General features: G+C 41.2%; 1 protein-coding gene across 2 annotated transcripts in view; it reads right to left on the bottom strand.

Moving 5' to 3' along the window:
* LOC126469732 (carnitine O-palmitoyltransferase 2, mitochondrial) overlaps positions 1 to 16,106 on the bottom strand; it is a 152,536-nt gene that overhangs the window by 14,101 nt on the left and 122,329 nt on the right. For both annotated transcript variants that reach the window (XM_050096934.1, XM_050096935.1), the window contains exon 11: positions 9,435 to 9,546. In XM_050096934.1, the coding sequence (XP_049952891.1) occupies positions 9,435 to 9,546 (112 nt within the window). The remainder of the gene's footprint in view (positions 1 to 9,434; positions 9,547 to 16,106) is intronic.

Genomic DNA, 16,106 nt, shown 5'->3' on the forward strand with positions numbered 1-16,106 from the left:
CCCTATTTTGTTTTTATGCAGGACTTCAATATCACCAGCACCTACTTTACTAGACACGAAGAGGACAGGGGTTCGATGAGATTTTTTCTCTCAATATGCACAAGCTAGGACTGGGCCTGACTTACAGTACATAATTTCTCTGACTCCAAATTTCTTTTTAAACTGGTCTGGTAAAACATTTCTGTTTTTTCTTATAGTTCCAGTAATGCAGATATCTAATTTGAAAAAGCATTTTACAGGCAGTAGAGATGTAAAAAGTTATCTGAAAAAGGGATAAACTTTGTTCAAATAATTACCTAAATTCAGTATCCTAAACCATGTCCTGAAATTCACTCTTATCTTCTTGCTTCTTGGCAAATTTGTAAATATAAAACCCAAGACAACAGTGCAGAATGGAGTCACAGAGCTTCTTGAACGTAACTCCCTAGCAGTGGTGCTGTTTGTTTGGTAAATATTGTAACAGGTTAGTATGACATTTAGTACCAACTAGACTTCCATTAATGCTAAGCCACTCATGTGGTTTGTAATGATGCCAAAATATATTACTGGCATTGATCAGCCAATGGCTCGTGTCTGATACATAGGTTGCAATCAGGATGGCTTGGTGCTGGGCATTTCTCACTCTCATCAAAATAAAATGATGTCATTAGATGGCTAGATTGGTGAGCAGAAAAGATTTTGTAAAACCATGGAAACGCCCAAGGTGGTTTTGCGTTCCAGTATGAAAGCACTGTAGGTCTTTTGTTGAGTCCCATATTCAGTAAGCATGCTATAAAACATCTTACCTCAGCTAATGTGACATTCTTCCAAGTTTTATATGGGCTGGACGAAGTAGCAGCACATTTAGATATAAACTGCTTAGCTGAGCAATTAGTTTCAGTAACAGTCAGTTGAAGTAACACTATAGTGAAAAAAAAATGGAAATATTTAATTGAAGAAGAACCCACTGGCTCATAGGTTTCGGTCAATGAAGCTCATGAAATGGATATGGCAGCTGCTTTGGTGTTTCAAGTGCAGTCATTTCAGTGTACTCCGCATCTTCCATTACGTCTTCACTTTCATTCAATATATCAGCAAGAACATCATGATCACTTTCTGAACCACTGCTACTTTCACAAAAATACTCTGTATCACTGGCATTTTCCAATTACTCAAGAATTTTATCATCAGTATGTCCTCTACTTAGGACAAATGTCAGACTAAATTGTTAGACGCTGAAAAGTTGATAACTATCAAAATAAATCAAAATCAAAATGCTGAGCATCAATACCAATCATGCTAGCAACATCTAGTGCTGAATTTTGTAAGTTATATGAAACTAAACAGAGTACCAATGAATCAGGACTCTGACAGTGCTGGTATCAGTAGAGCGTGACAATAAAACATTATCTTTACATTCAAAGGGTTACACAAGGAAAATTATACAGAACGTAAAGAGAAATTTATAGTGTACTTACACTGATGACCAAAATATTATGACCACTTGCTTAATAACTTGTTTGTCCTTCTCTGGGACAAAATACATCACTGATTCTGCTTATCATGGACTTGACAGTTTGTTGGTATGTTGGTGGAGGTATGTGGCATTAGATGTCCACACACAGGTCACGCAATTTGCGTAAATAACAAGCTTCTGATCTGCATATGTGGTGACAGCACCCAATAGTGACAGGTGAATTTGGTCATCAAGACATCAACTTCAGTTCACTATAATGTTCCTCAAACCACTGTAGCATGGTTCTGGCTCCAAGACATGGACAATTATACTGCTGAAAGATGAAATAGGTGTCAGGGAAGACATCAAGCATGAAGGGGGGCTGCGGGTGGTGCACAGCTGTCAATGTGTCTTTGATTACTACCACAGGTCCCATGAAAGCCCAGAAGAATGTGTCTCATAGCATAATACTGCTCCCACCAGTCTGTGTTAGTGGCGTGCTGCAAGTTTCGAGCCACCGTTCACCTCAATGATGGTGTTTGGGGAAACAAACATTGACCTACTGTAGCAAAAATGTGAGTCACCCACAGATCTGACATGTTTCCATTGATCGACGGTCAAATCCTGATGGTCCCATGTCCACTATTGTTACCACTTTGTTTTTGTTTTGTTTTAGGGCACAAAAACAACTAAGGTCATATGGGCCCAAATCAGGACATTAGAACACTAATATGAAAAAAAAAAAAAAAATTAAAAAAAAAAAATTAAAGAGTTAAAAGTGACTGTGTTGAGCCCAATCAGTGGAAGGAAAGAGAGCTAAAAACAAGGACTTCAATTTGAAGGAAGGTCCACAAAATACACCAAAGAGACAATGGAGATCCTGAACTAATGATTAAATGCCCTTCATTCAGTAGAAAGCCTGAACGTTGTTCACTAAAATGGCCGATAACTCAGATGACAAACATACAAAGTGGTTAAAAAAAGAGCATTCGCTCAGGAAATGGTGAACTGTCAAAGGTTCACGACAATGAACACAAAGTGGTAGGGGATAACCACTTAACAAATGGCGATGGCTACAACTATAGTGCCCAATACGCAACCTAGTTAAAATGATCTCCTCGTGGCGATAGGGCCAAGAGGTGGTCACTCAAGCAGCCAGAAGAGGTTTAATTCCCTGGAACTTGTTCCCATGAAGGGAAGACCAGTGGTGATGCCAAAGTGACACCACCTGCTCACAGACGGCAACACAGATCATCAGTAGGAATGTAAGAATTAGCGGGCCGAGGTTGGAGGACTGCAACTGCAGCCTTGGCAGCAGTGTCATCGGCATCATTTCCCATCAGACTGACATGAACAGGAAACCACATAAACATCACAGTGGCTCCCACAAGTATGACAGCAGTAGTTTGGCAGCTTCTGCATAGAGGCTTTCACCCATGCTAGAGTAGAAAGCACAAGTGGCCAAACAGATTCCATGATGGTGGACTGTACTTAGACGATGTAAGATGGATGGATGTTCAGATGCATAAACGAAACACACAGTCTAGTTTTGAACAGACAAGGGATTGGCACAAACGCAGGAGGGCGGTCCGATTCGCTCTCCAGGAAGTACCACTGAGGGGACACAGGAGCAGGTACAGTGGGCGGCCAGGTAAGACATGTGGGAGGACCAAGAAAGTTCCCTATCAGGCATGAGCACTAGGAATTTTGTAGTTTCAGCAAACGGAAGAGCAATAGGCCCAAAATGTAAAGACAGTGGAAGAAACCTGTTGTGCCGCCAGAAATTCATACAAACAGTTTTGTCAGTGGAAAATCAAAAGCCAATGTCAATGCTACATGAGTAAAGACAATTGAGACATCGCTGAAGATGCCGCTTAAGGAGACAAGTCCATGGAGATCTGCAATGTCTCACAAAATCATCAACAAAAAGCAAGCCAGAGATGACCACCAGGAGACAGGCCATAATAGGCTTAATGGCTACAGCAAAGAGATTAACACTCAGGACGGAACTCTGAGGTTTCCCATTTTCCTGGGTGAAGGTGCCTGACAAGGCAGGACCCACACGTACTGTGAAAACTCTGTCTTTTAAGAATTTCCAAAGGAAATGAGGCAGGTGGCCTCAGAAGCCCAATGAGTAGAGAATACAGATGATCCAGTCCTCCAGCAGGTATCGTAGGCTTTCTCCAAATCAAAAAACACAGCCAGTGTCTGGTATTTTCAAGGAAACTGTTCATGACATAGTTTGACAAAGTAACGAGATGGTCAACTGCAGAATGGTGCGCTTGAAATCCACATTGTGCAGTGGTTAATAAACTGTGAAACTCTGGCCACATACCAGCCAGGCATGAATCATATATTCCATCATGAAGCAAACAAAGTTGGTGAAAGAAATGGGGCAGTAGCTAGAAGGAAGGTGTTTGCACTTTGCTGAGGTATGGGTATGACAGTAGTTTCATCCCAGCATCTGGGAAACGTGCCATCTGCCCAGATGCAATTGTACATATGAAGGAGAAAGGGCTTGCCCACATGAGAAAGGTGTTGCAACAAATGACTGAACATCATCTGGTCCTGGGGTGGAATATCAAGATGAAATTGTAACATTCCAGGCTTATGGTTACCGCCCCTGCACTACATGCTACTAGATCAATACTCTTATATCTCCAGCTATAATTAAATTCAATTACTTTTCGATAACAGGAAAAAGGCTTTTAGAAGAATAATAGCAATACCAAACAATAGTAGTTACAATACCCTTTGTACCATAAACAACCAAGATCAGATTCTGGAAATTAACATATGGAAAATGTTTGGATAAAAGAATAATGTATTTCGTTCCCATCCTCTGTAAATGGTAGGAATTAAATCTCGAGCCTAATTAACAAAATATAGATAATTGAACATTTAGCATTGTTAGAATGTTTATTTCTGCAATTTCAATATTAATGTGATTTTTGTGTGTTTAGAAAACATCTTAAACTTGTTCTAGCAAAGTAGGGAATATTATAGAGTGTTTGATAATGTTGTTAAACTATTTTATACTATAAATTATGTTTTGCATTATTATAACCAATAGTACATTGTAGGAAGAGTATAAATACTAAGCCTCAAGTATTTTAAGGGCAGATGGGTGTTGGACCCTCTAGAGGACAGATCTGTGCGTACAGTTGAGACAAGTTCTTGGTGCATGTTTCGGGTTTGGATTTACAATAGAGCAACTCGTGTGTTGGACATTGTCTAAAACAGCATATTATAACAGTGCAGTGATGGGTTATTTCGGAGTGTTAAACAGTCTGATTTAATATCACAAAAGGCAGAATGATATGTGGCCTTATATTCGTACTTTGTGGAGTATTAGTGCTAAACAATGCAATGGACCTCACATATGCATTTCTATCAAATTACTGCAACTGGACTATTTAATATCACCAGTGTAGTATGTGCTACCATCGATTAGCTGTAGTAGTAGTAGTAACGAGGCTTATTACACAGGAGATTGATCATGAGATCATGATAAAGGTTTTGGAATGAATAAAGCTACATACTTACTTTACTTCAGTTGTGGCCTACATCATTGTAGTGAAATCCATTATGGTATCCTGTAGTTATTGAACAAGCATATTTTAGCTCGTGTATGCAGTCGTCGAGGGCCACCGAGGGCAAGATATTCACAAGTATTTAAACTATTTTTAACTACTCACTAACCGGTAGGATGTTACAAAGGGAGAGCATGATCTATCTCCTGCATAGTAAAGATGGCATTGTAGCATTCGTGATTCTGAGAGGAGAAGGATATCACCTGAGAATCCTCCATGCGTTTCTGGTGGAGGAAGCCAGGGTGATCTCCACAAAACAGCAGCCCAAGGTACTGGAGATAGCAGTGGGGTCTACAATGACATCATTTGCTAGGGTCAGGCTGGAAACTGGGGAATGGACCTCGTTTCCAGGTAGCTGTAAATTGGGTTTACACATAGGTGGGGTAGGAGTCAGCAAACAGATAGCACACGGGAAATGGTTGCTTGAGTATGTGTCAGAGAGAACAGACTACTCGAGACTACAGGCAAGCTGGGCAGTGGAGAACAAGAAATCCAAATGGGAGTAGGTGGGTGTGGAGTCTGAAAGGAATATGAGAGCTCCAGTGTTAAGGCAGATGAGACTGAATTGATTGAGAAGGTCAGCCAAGAGGGCACTTCTCCAACAGGTTCCGGAAGAGCTTCAAAGGGGACGGTGAACATTACAGTAACCAAGCAGCAAAAAGGGGTGAGGGAGTTTGCCAATAAGCTGGAGGAAGTCTGCCCTAGTGACACCAAATGACAGAGGGATGTAGACTGTACAAAGAGAAAATGTGAAGCGAGGAAATAAAATGTGGACTGCAACAGCTTTCAGCCAGGTGTTCAGCAATACGGTTTGACTTTGAACTTCATACCAGATTATCAGCATAACTCTCCCATAAGGTGGAATCCATCCTCAGGGGAGATCAAAGTGGACTGGAAGAAAATGCTATAGGTCAAAGCAGTTGTGAAGACACAATTTTATTTCCTGGAGGCAGAAAACAAGTGGACACTGTGATTCCAAGAGCAGCTGTAATTCCTCCTTGTTGGAGCTAATGCCACAAATGCGCCAGCCTTCGAAGATTCACTGATACAGGGTGCAGAGGCTGTGGGATCCGGCACCGTGAGATTTACAGAGGCATCATCATTCTCACTGGGTCAGCCTGTAGATTCCAGGGAAGAAAAATGATTGGTGGTGCACACTAGTGAAACAGAGGTGGCCTGGGTGATGGTATCATGTGTCAACACAATTGAAGAGGATCTCTGAGCCAGTGAAGGAGAAGATCGTTTGTCTTTGTTTGACTTCTTGGAGCCTTCGCGGTTGGCAGATGAAGACTCAGATGCTTGTTGGTTGGTGGGACTTAAAAAGTCTTTGCGGGAATATTCCTTTTGTCCTTTCTGGGCTGCTGGTTCTGTATCAGGTGATTTCACTGCTGGAGGAGAAGATGTAGTGGCTTTTTGCACAGCTGGAGGAGGTAAAACACAGGGCTTTCGAGTAGCAAACAACTTGTGAGCGATAGGGTAAGGCACTTTTTCCTTCACCCGGATATACTGGATGGCTGGCTCATCGACATAAACTGGACATTCTCAGGATGAGTCTGCATGGTCACCATTGCAACTGATACAGCAGGTAGGAGGAGGCAGGCAATCGCCCTCATGAGCATCCCTACTGCAAGGAACACATTTGCCCGGTTTCAGTAGGACACTCAAGTGTGGTTGTAATGTTGACATTGGTAGCAGTGCATCAGCTTTGGAATACATGTTCGGACTATCATGACTTCACAGCCCGCTTTGATCTTTGACGGTAGCACAACTCTATCAAATGTAAGAAAAAGTGTGTGTGTGTGTGTGTGTAGGTACTAAGGTTGAATCAACCTTTTTCATGACCCGATGGACTGCACTGACGCCCTGATCAGAGAGGCAAGTTTAGATTTCTCCCTTGATCAGCCTAGTGTAAATAACACTATGTTAAGAATTCGGTGTTCAATGGGTCTCAACATGAATAGGACAGTCATGGAGGATCGAAGCTGTAAGCAGTTGTTTGGCTTGAGAATCATAATTTGTCTCCAAAAGCAAAGTGCCATTGTGTAAATGAGAGCAGGATTTCACAGGGCTAACAATTGAAGTCAACACCTTTCTGAATTATAGACTGACTTCCTTCAGTACGTGATACCATGAGGAACTGAGGTGCAGCTGGTTAAGCCTTGGAATCATTAGTCTCATTCTGTTTACATTGAGTAGATGTAGACTGAGATGGTGATTGGCTCATTGCAAGAAAATCTCCCACGAATGCCACTGCCTCCGATGCAGCACTCCTTCCAGCCATAACTCTTACTGACCAATGGTAATATGAACAATACACTAATTTTACAGTAATAGAAACACACTTATTGCCTGATCCGTTCTTTACTTTTCAACACCACAATTTATGTAGACTATTAAAATATTAAGAGGTCTGTTCATGCAAAGCCATGTTCCTACATCTGGTACCTTTTTGTGATAGTGAACACATGGATCCACGGCTTATGTAATGCCAATATACAAAATAATGAAAAAAAAGCAGTATGATACACACACTGCACATTTTATAACATCAAGTAGTGGAGACCCTTCACACTATTTCACATGAGAATACAGAAAACCTATTTTCATTTCAGTTAAACTCTACAGCCAACCATTTTCACATTAACCATTCAAAAGAGATTACATGAATTTTGCTGTTGTTTCTGAGAAACAAACTCCCTCACAATTAAAACATTTACTGTGTAAAATTTTAATACCAAAAATATTTTTCCCAAACATAATATTTTAAAATTCGACACTACACTATTGCTATAAAAAAAAAAAAAAAAAATAAACACACCACACATCCGAATCAAAAAAATCATGGCCTGCTTTTATGTTTGACGATTGGTTTGAAGTGAATCTGATGATATACTTTTCTTATATTAGCAATTTTTACAAACACACTTTCTGTACTACTTCAATCAAGGTACACTAAAAAGAGGCTAACTTATAACTTGACAAACAAGGAAAAGTGGTTTCATGAGTCTGGACAAACAAATAAATATTCAGCTGATTGATAAGCTCAAACAAACAGTGAAAAGTGAAAATAATACTTCTGATATGTGAGGCAGAAAAATGATGCGATCAAGAACATTAAGAAAGAAGTAAAACATAAAATGTGAAAGCACAAACAGATGAGCAACTGGTTAAATAGGTCAAGAAATCACTGTATATGGAAAAGCAAGACAAAAGCAAGAAAATATCCGAAACTACAAGAAATATTAAACATTACGGAAAATGAGAAAGTTCCAGAATTCAAATTACAAATAGCTTCCAACATGAATAACTTAGAAACAGATATCCTCTGAGTAGCGAAGCAGCTTAAATCACTTAATAAAGTCAAGTCCTCTGATCCAGATTGTATGCCAATCAGATTCCTTTCAGAGTATGCTGATACAATATCTCCATACTGAGCAACTATAAAGGAAATAAGAGTAATCTACTGAGTTAAAGGCCTCTATCACTCACATCAAGTTGCGGTATGATTTTGGAACACAAACTGTTCAAAGATGATGAATTACCTCAAAGAGAACGATCAATTGATAAACAGTCAGCATGGGTTCAGAATACATAGTTCTTTTGAAATACAACTAGCTCTTTACTCACGTGAATTAATGAGTGGTATCAATGGGGGATCTCAAACTGATTCCATATTTCTAGATTTATAGAAGGTTTTTAACACTGTTCCCCACAAGCAACTTCTAATCAAATCATGTCATTGTGAAGTATCATTTCATCTGTGCGACTGAATTCATAATTTCCTGTCAGAAAGGTCACAGTTCATAATAACTGATGAGATGTCAGAGTAAAACAGAAGTGATATCAGGCATTTCCCAAGGAAGTGCTATAGCCCCCTGCTATTCCTAATTTATATAAACAATATGGGGACAATATGAGCAGCCCTCTTAGACTGTTTGCTGATGATGCTGTCAAAATATATCTAAATGGTGCAAAAAGTGGCAACTGACTAAGTAATGAAAAGTGTGTAGTCACCGACATCAGTACAGAAAGGAATCTGCTAAATTTCAGTTACACGATAAATCATATAAATCTATAGGCTGTCAATTCAACAAAATGCTTAGGGATTACAATTACAAATAATTTAAACTGGAACAATCACATAGATAATGTGGTGAAAGCTAACCACAGACTATGATTTATTGGCAGAGCACTTGGGAGATGTAACATGTTTAGTAAAGAGATTGCTTACATTACTACTTACCCCTACCCCAAAAACCTTCTGCACTGAATATGAAATAGTGCACTTAGACAAGATTTCCTCAATTCAAAGTTAGTATTAATAGTTAAAATAAGTAATAGTATTTGTTGTTACAGCATAACTTTCTATAACTCCCCTCTCTTAAAACATACAAACAAGTACTTACCCATAGCTGCTTCTCTCGTAAGTTTCCCATGTACTTCAGAACATTTTTCGATAAGTGACCTCAGTTCAGAATTACTTGGCCTCTGTTGATTGTTAATAGCCTCACAGAATGCCTGAAAACAATCATGTGATTTGTAAGTTACTGTAAACAACAAATTCAAGAATTTTTAAAGTTGGAGAACCAAAGACAATTTACCAGCCTTTACAAATTTACTGGTGGAGGGGGAGAGAGAGAGAGAGAGAGAGAGAGAGAGAGACACAGAGAGAGAGAGACACAGAGAGAGAGAGAGAGAGAGAGAGAGAGAGAGAGACAGGGGGGGAGGGAGAGAGAGAGAGAGAGAGAGAGAGAGACAGGGGGGGGGGGGGGGGAGAGAGAGAGAGAGAGAGAGAGAGAGAGAGAGAGAGAGAGAGAGAGAGCGCAATTAAGAAGCAAAGCTAAATATAATATTCTCAGTCAGAGGGGTTACATCTCAAAACTGGAAATTCCAAATAATTAACCTTCGATATAGTTCGCAATAAGAAAATGTAGCCCACTGTCTTCAAGCTGCTTCTGGGAATGACAATAACCCAAAATTTGTTAATCATCATTTCAGACAGGCGGTACAACTGACTGAGAAATCTTAAGGGAATTACAACAATACTGCATCAGTTTGGTGGATGAAAAAATGCCGTTTCATGGCATGGGGTTACAGTTTTGGTTTGGATATCCCTCATCTTGACAAATGACACAGTATTCTAAATTTAAAATAATTTTGATTGCAGTAGAATATTTATTAAAAAATAGCAACTGGTTTTAGTCAAACAGCGACCACGTCCAGACCATACACACCATGAGGGCGGTGGTGGTACTGCTTTGTATATGTATTGGGCACAGTTCCACATTTTAACAACACCCTAGAATATATTTCTGTTGTCTTTGGTATAGATAAGAACTGTGTTTGATGTGCTCAGAAGCAAGCTGAATTGGTGACCCTTCACACCTGAGGAATGTACAGCATGTCCCACACGACCCCTGACTGGTCCACTGCTGTGGCTACACCAAGTAGTGCCCACACTGAGGTTTACCCCTCACCCAGGGTTGAGTGGGAGGTCGTTCCAAGGTGTAGCAGGAAGCAAAAGACTTCCTGGGAGGCGGACTGGAGGGCCTTCCTGGTTCATCTGACAAACATCCTGAACCAGATGCAGTCCCTTTCCTTGTTTCAGGTGAAGCCTCTCAGCCTGCAAAATATGAGCTGTCACAGAGGGTGGGATTACTGGTAGCTGGGAGTTTAGGGATATGGCTGCCAAGAAAGGGAAGGAATATAGGATGCACTCTATATGTATGCCAGCAGCAGTCAGTCCAGATGTGGAATGGGTGCTTTCGGATACCATTAAGTACACTTTGTGCAGCCAACTGCAGGTAACAGCTCATGTTAGTACTAACAATGTTTGTTGGTTTGGATCAGAAGAGATTTTCTCTCATTTCAGGTGTCTAAGTGAAGTGGTAAAGACTGCCATCTTGCTTCACCATCTGGAGCATCGTCGACAGCACAGACTGTGAACCTTTGGTACAGAGTGGAGCGGAGGACGGGAATCAGAGGCTCAGATGGTTCTGCGACTGTGTAGTCTGTCGAGTCCTCGACTTCCGTATGGTGATGGGATTTCAGGTTTTGCTTAATAGGTCAGGGGCCCACTACACACTAGAAGTTGCTACACATGAAGTGGGGCCTGTGTGGAGAGGACTGGGTGGTTTTTTTACATTACAGGGTCTCATGGGATCTTGAGAAATTATAGAAAGGGTGTCAATCTCAAGGGATGCAGGGCAACACAGGACGAGGGTTGACTTAGTGACAAACAGTATTGTAATTGTGAATTGTCATAGCTGTGTTGGGAAAGAACACAGCCCCAAGTGCTAACAGGTAGCACTGAAGCCCAAATTGTTACAGGTATGAAAAGCTGGCTAAAACCAGAGATAAATTCAACTGAAATTTTTGTAAAGGACCTAACCATGTTCAGAAAGGATAGATTAAGTAAAGTTGGTGATGGAATGTTTATTCCTATCAGAAGCAGTTTACCTTTTAGTACAATTGAAGGAGATAGTTCCTATGGTTCAGTATCAGCAGAAGTTCTACTTGACAACTATAATAAATTGATAATTGGTTCTCTTATTGAAACCCACTCCCCCACACCCACCCCCACACCCAGCTCAAATGTGTGTGAAATCTTATGGGACTTAAACCACCCAGCTCAGATGATACAGTTACTGAACAGTTCACAGAAAACTTGAGTCTATATCAAATAGCTACCCCACTCACCCCCCCTCCCCCCCCCCCCCCCCCCCCCCAATGAACCATGGACATTGCCGTTGGTGGGGAGGCTTGCGTGCCTCAGCGGTACAGATAGCCGTACCGTAGGTACAACCACAACGGAGGGGTATCTGTTGAGAGGCCAGACAAACGTGTGGTTCCTGAAGAGGTGCAGCAGCCTTTTCAGTAGTTGCAGGGGCAACAGTCTGGATGATTGACTGATCTGGCCTTGTAACAATAACCAAAACGGCCTTAATGTGCTGGTACTGCGATCGGCTGAAAGCAAGGGGAAACTACAGCCGTAATTTTTCCCGAGGGCATGCAGCTTTACTGTATGATTAAATGATGATGGCGTCCTCTTGGGTAAAATATCCCGGAGGTAAAATAGGCCCCCATTCGGATCTCTGGGTGGGGACTACTCAAGAGGATGTTGTTATCAGGAGAAAGAAAACTGGCATTCTATGGATCGGAGCGTGGAATGTCAGGTCCCTTAATCGGGCATGTAGGTTAGAAAATTTAAAAAGAGAAATGGATAGGTTAAAGTTAGATATAGTGGGAATTAGTGAAGTTCGGTGGCAGGAGGAACAAGACTTCTGGTCAGGTGACTACAGGGTTATAAACACAAAATCAAATAGGGGTAATGCAGGATGTTTAATAATGAATAGGAAAATAGGAATGCGGGTAAGCTACTACAAACAGCACAGCGAACACATTGTTGTGGCCAAGATAGATATGAAGCCCACACCTACTACAGTAGTACAAGTTTATATGCCAACTAGCTCTGCAGATGACGAAGAAATTGAAGAAATGTATGATGAAATAAAAGAAATTATTCAGATAGTGAAGGGAGACGAAAATTTAATAGTCATGGGTGACTGGAATTAGAGTGTAGGAAAAAGGAGAGAAGGAAACGTAGTAGGTGAATATGGATTGGGGCTAAGAAATGAAAGAGGAAGCCGTCTGGTAGAATTTTGCACAGAGCACAACATAATCATAGCTAACACTTGGTTTAAGAATCATGAAAGAAGGTTGTATACATGGAAGAACCCTGGAGATACTAAAAGGTATCAGATAGATTATATAATGGTAAGACAGAGATTTAGGAACCAGGTTTTAAATTGTAAGACATTTCCAGGGGCAGATGTGGACTCTGACCACAATCTATTGGTTATGAACTGTAGATTAAAACTGAAGAAACTGCAAAAAGGTGGAAATTTAAGGAGATGGGACCTGGATAAACTGAAAGAACCAGAGGTTGTACAGAGTTTCAGGGAGAGCATAAGGGAACAATTGACAGGAATCTACATCTACATCTACATTTATACTCCGCGAGCCACCCAACGGTGTGTGGCGGAGGGCACTTTACGTGCCACTGTCATTACCTCCCTTTCCTGTTCCAGTCGCGTATGGTTCACGGGAAGAACGACTGTCTGAAAGCCTCCGTGCGCGCTCTAATCTCTCTAATTTTACATTCGTGATCTCCTCGGGAGGTATAAGTAGGGGGAAGCAATATATTCGATACCTCATCCAGAAACGCACCCTCTCGAAACCTGGCGAGCAAGCTACATCGCGATGCAGAGCACCCCTCTTGCAGAGTCTGCCACTTGAGTTTGTTAAACATCTCCGTAACGCTATCACGGTTACCAAATAACCCTGTGACGAAGCGCGCCGCTCTTCTTCGGATCTTCTCATCTCCTCCGTCAACCTGATCTGTTACGGATCCCACACTGATGAGAAATACTCAAGTATAGGTCGAACGAGTGTTTTATAAGCCACCTCCTTTGTTGATGGACTACATTTTCTAAGGACTCTCCCAATGAATCTCAACCTGGTACCCGCCTTACCAACAATTAATTTTATATGATCATTCCACTTCAAATCGTTCCGCACGCATACTCCCAGATATTTTACAGAAGTAACTGCTACCAGTGTTTGTTCCGCTATCATTTAATCATACAATAAAGGATCCTTCTATCTATGTATTCGCAATACATTACATTTGTCTATGTTAAAGGTCAGTTGCCACACCCTGCACCAAGTGCCTATCTGCTGCAGATCTTCCTGCATTTCGCTACAATTTTCTAATGCTGCAACTTCTCTGTATACTACAGCATCATCCGCGAAAAGCCGCATGGAACTTCCGACACTATCTACTAGGTCATTTATATATATTGTGAAAAGCAATGGTCCCATAACACTCCCCTGTGGCACGCCAGAGGTTACTTTAACGTCTGTAGACGTCTCTCCATTGATAACAACATGCTGTGTTCTGTTTGCTAAAAACTCTTCAATCCAGCCACACAGCTGGTCTGATATTCCATAGGCTCTTACTTTGTTTACCAGGCGACAGTGCGGAAATGTATCGAACGCCTTCCGGAAGTCAAGAAAAGTGGCATCTACCTGGGAGCCTGTATCTAATATTTTCTGGGTCTCATGAACAAATAAAGCGAGTTGGGTCTCACACGATCGCTGTTTCAGGAATCCATGTTGATTCCTACATAGTAGATTCTGGGTTTCCAAAAACGACATGATACTCGAGCAAAAAACATGTTCTAAAATTCTACAACAGATCGACGTCAGAGATATAGGTCTATAGTTTTGTGCATCTGCTCGACGACCCTTCTTGAAGACTGGGACTATCTGTGCTCTTTTCCAATCATTTGGAACCCTCCGTTCCTCTAGAGACTTGCGGTACACGGCTGTTAGAAGGGGGGCAAGTTCTTTCGCGTACTCTGTGTAGAATCGAATTGGTATCCCGTCAGGTCCAGTGGACTTTCCTCTATTGAGTCATTCCAGTTGCTTTTCTATTCCTTGGACACTTATTTCGATGTCAGCCATTTTTTCGTTTGTGCAAGGATTTAGAGAAGGAACTGCAGTGCAGTCTTCCTCTGTGAAACAGCTTTGGAAAAAGGTGTTTAGTATTTCAGCTTTACGCGTGTCATCCTCTGTTTCAATGCCATCATCATCCCGTAGTGTCTGGATATGCTGTTTCGAGCCACTTACTGATTTAACGTAAGACCAGAACTTCCTAGGATTTTCTGTCAAGTCGGTACATAGAATTTTACTTTCGAATTCACTGAACGCTTCACGCATAGCCCTCCTTACGCTAACTTTGACATCGTTTAGCTTCTGTTTGTCTGAGAGGTTTTGGCTGCGTTTAAACTTGGAGTGGAGCTCTCTTTGCTATCGCAGTAGTTTCCTAACTTTGTTGTTGTACCACGGTGGGTTTTTCCTGTCCCTCACAGTTTTACTCGGCACGTACCTGTCTAAAACGCATTTTACGATTGCCTTGAACTTTTTCCATAAACACTCAACATTGTCAGTGTCGGAACAGAAATTTTCGTTTTGATCTGTTAGGTAGTCTGAAATCTGCCTTCTATTACTCTTGCTAAACAGATAAACCTTCCTCGTTTTTTTTATATTCCTATTAACTTCCATATTCAGGGATGCTGCAACGGCCTTATGATCATTGATTCCCTGTTCTGTACATACAGAGTCGAAAAGTTCGGGTCTGTTTGTTATCAGTAGGTCCCAGATGTTATCTCCACGAGTCGGTTCTCTGTTTAATGGGGGAAAGAAATACAGAAGAAGAAGAAGAATGGGTAGCTTTGAGGGATGAAGTAGTGAAGGCAGCAGAGGATCAAGTAGGTAAAAAGACGAGGGCTAGTAGAAATCCTTCGGTAACAGAAGAAATATTGAATTTAAATGATGAAAGGAGAAAATATAAAAATGCAGTAAATGAAGCAGGCAAAAAGGAATACAAATGTCTCAAAAATGAGCTCGACAGGAAGTGCAAAATGGCTAAGCAGGGATGGCTACAGGACAAATGTAAGGATGTAGAGGCTTATCTCACGAGGGTAAGATAGATATTGCCTAGAGGAAAATTAAAGAGACCTTCAGAGAAAAGAGAACCACTTGTATGAACATCAAGAGCTCAGATGGAAACCCAGTTCTAAGCAAAGAAGGGAAAGCAGATAGGTGGAAGGAGTATATAGAGGGTCTATACAAGGGCGATGTACTTGAGGACAATATTATGGAAATGGGAGAGGATGTAGATGAAGATGAAATGGGAGATATGATACTGCGTGAAGAGTTTGACAGAGCACTGAAAGACCTGAGTCGCAACAAGGCCCCCGGAATAGACAACATTCCATTGGAACTACTGACGGCCTTGGGAGAGCCAGTCCTGTCAAAACTCTACCATCTGGTGAGCAAGATGTATGAAACAGGCGAAATACCCTCAAACTTGAAGAAGAATATAACAATTCCAATCCCAAAGAAAGCAGGTGTTGACAGATGTGAAAATTACCGAACAATCAGTTTAATAAGCCACAGCTGCAAAATACTAACATGAATTCTTTACAAGTGAATGGAAAAACTAGTAGAAG

This window comes from Schistocerca serialis, chromosome 3, assembly GCF_023864345.2.
Source record: "Schistocerca serialis cubense isolate TAMUIC-IGC-003099 chromosome 3, iqSchSeri2.2, whole genome shotgun sequence".
NCBI lineage: Eukaryota > Metazoa > Arthropoda > Insecta > Orthoptera > Acrididae > Schistocerca > Schistocerca serialis.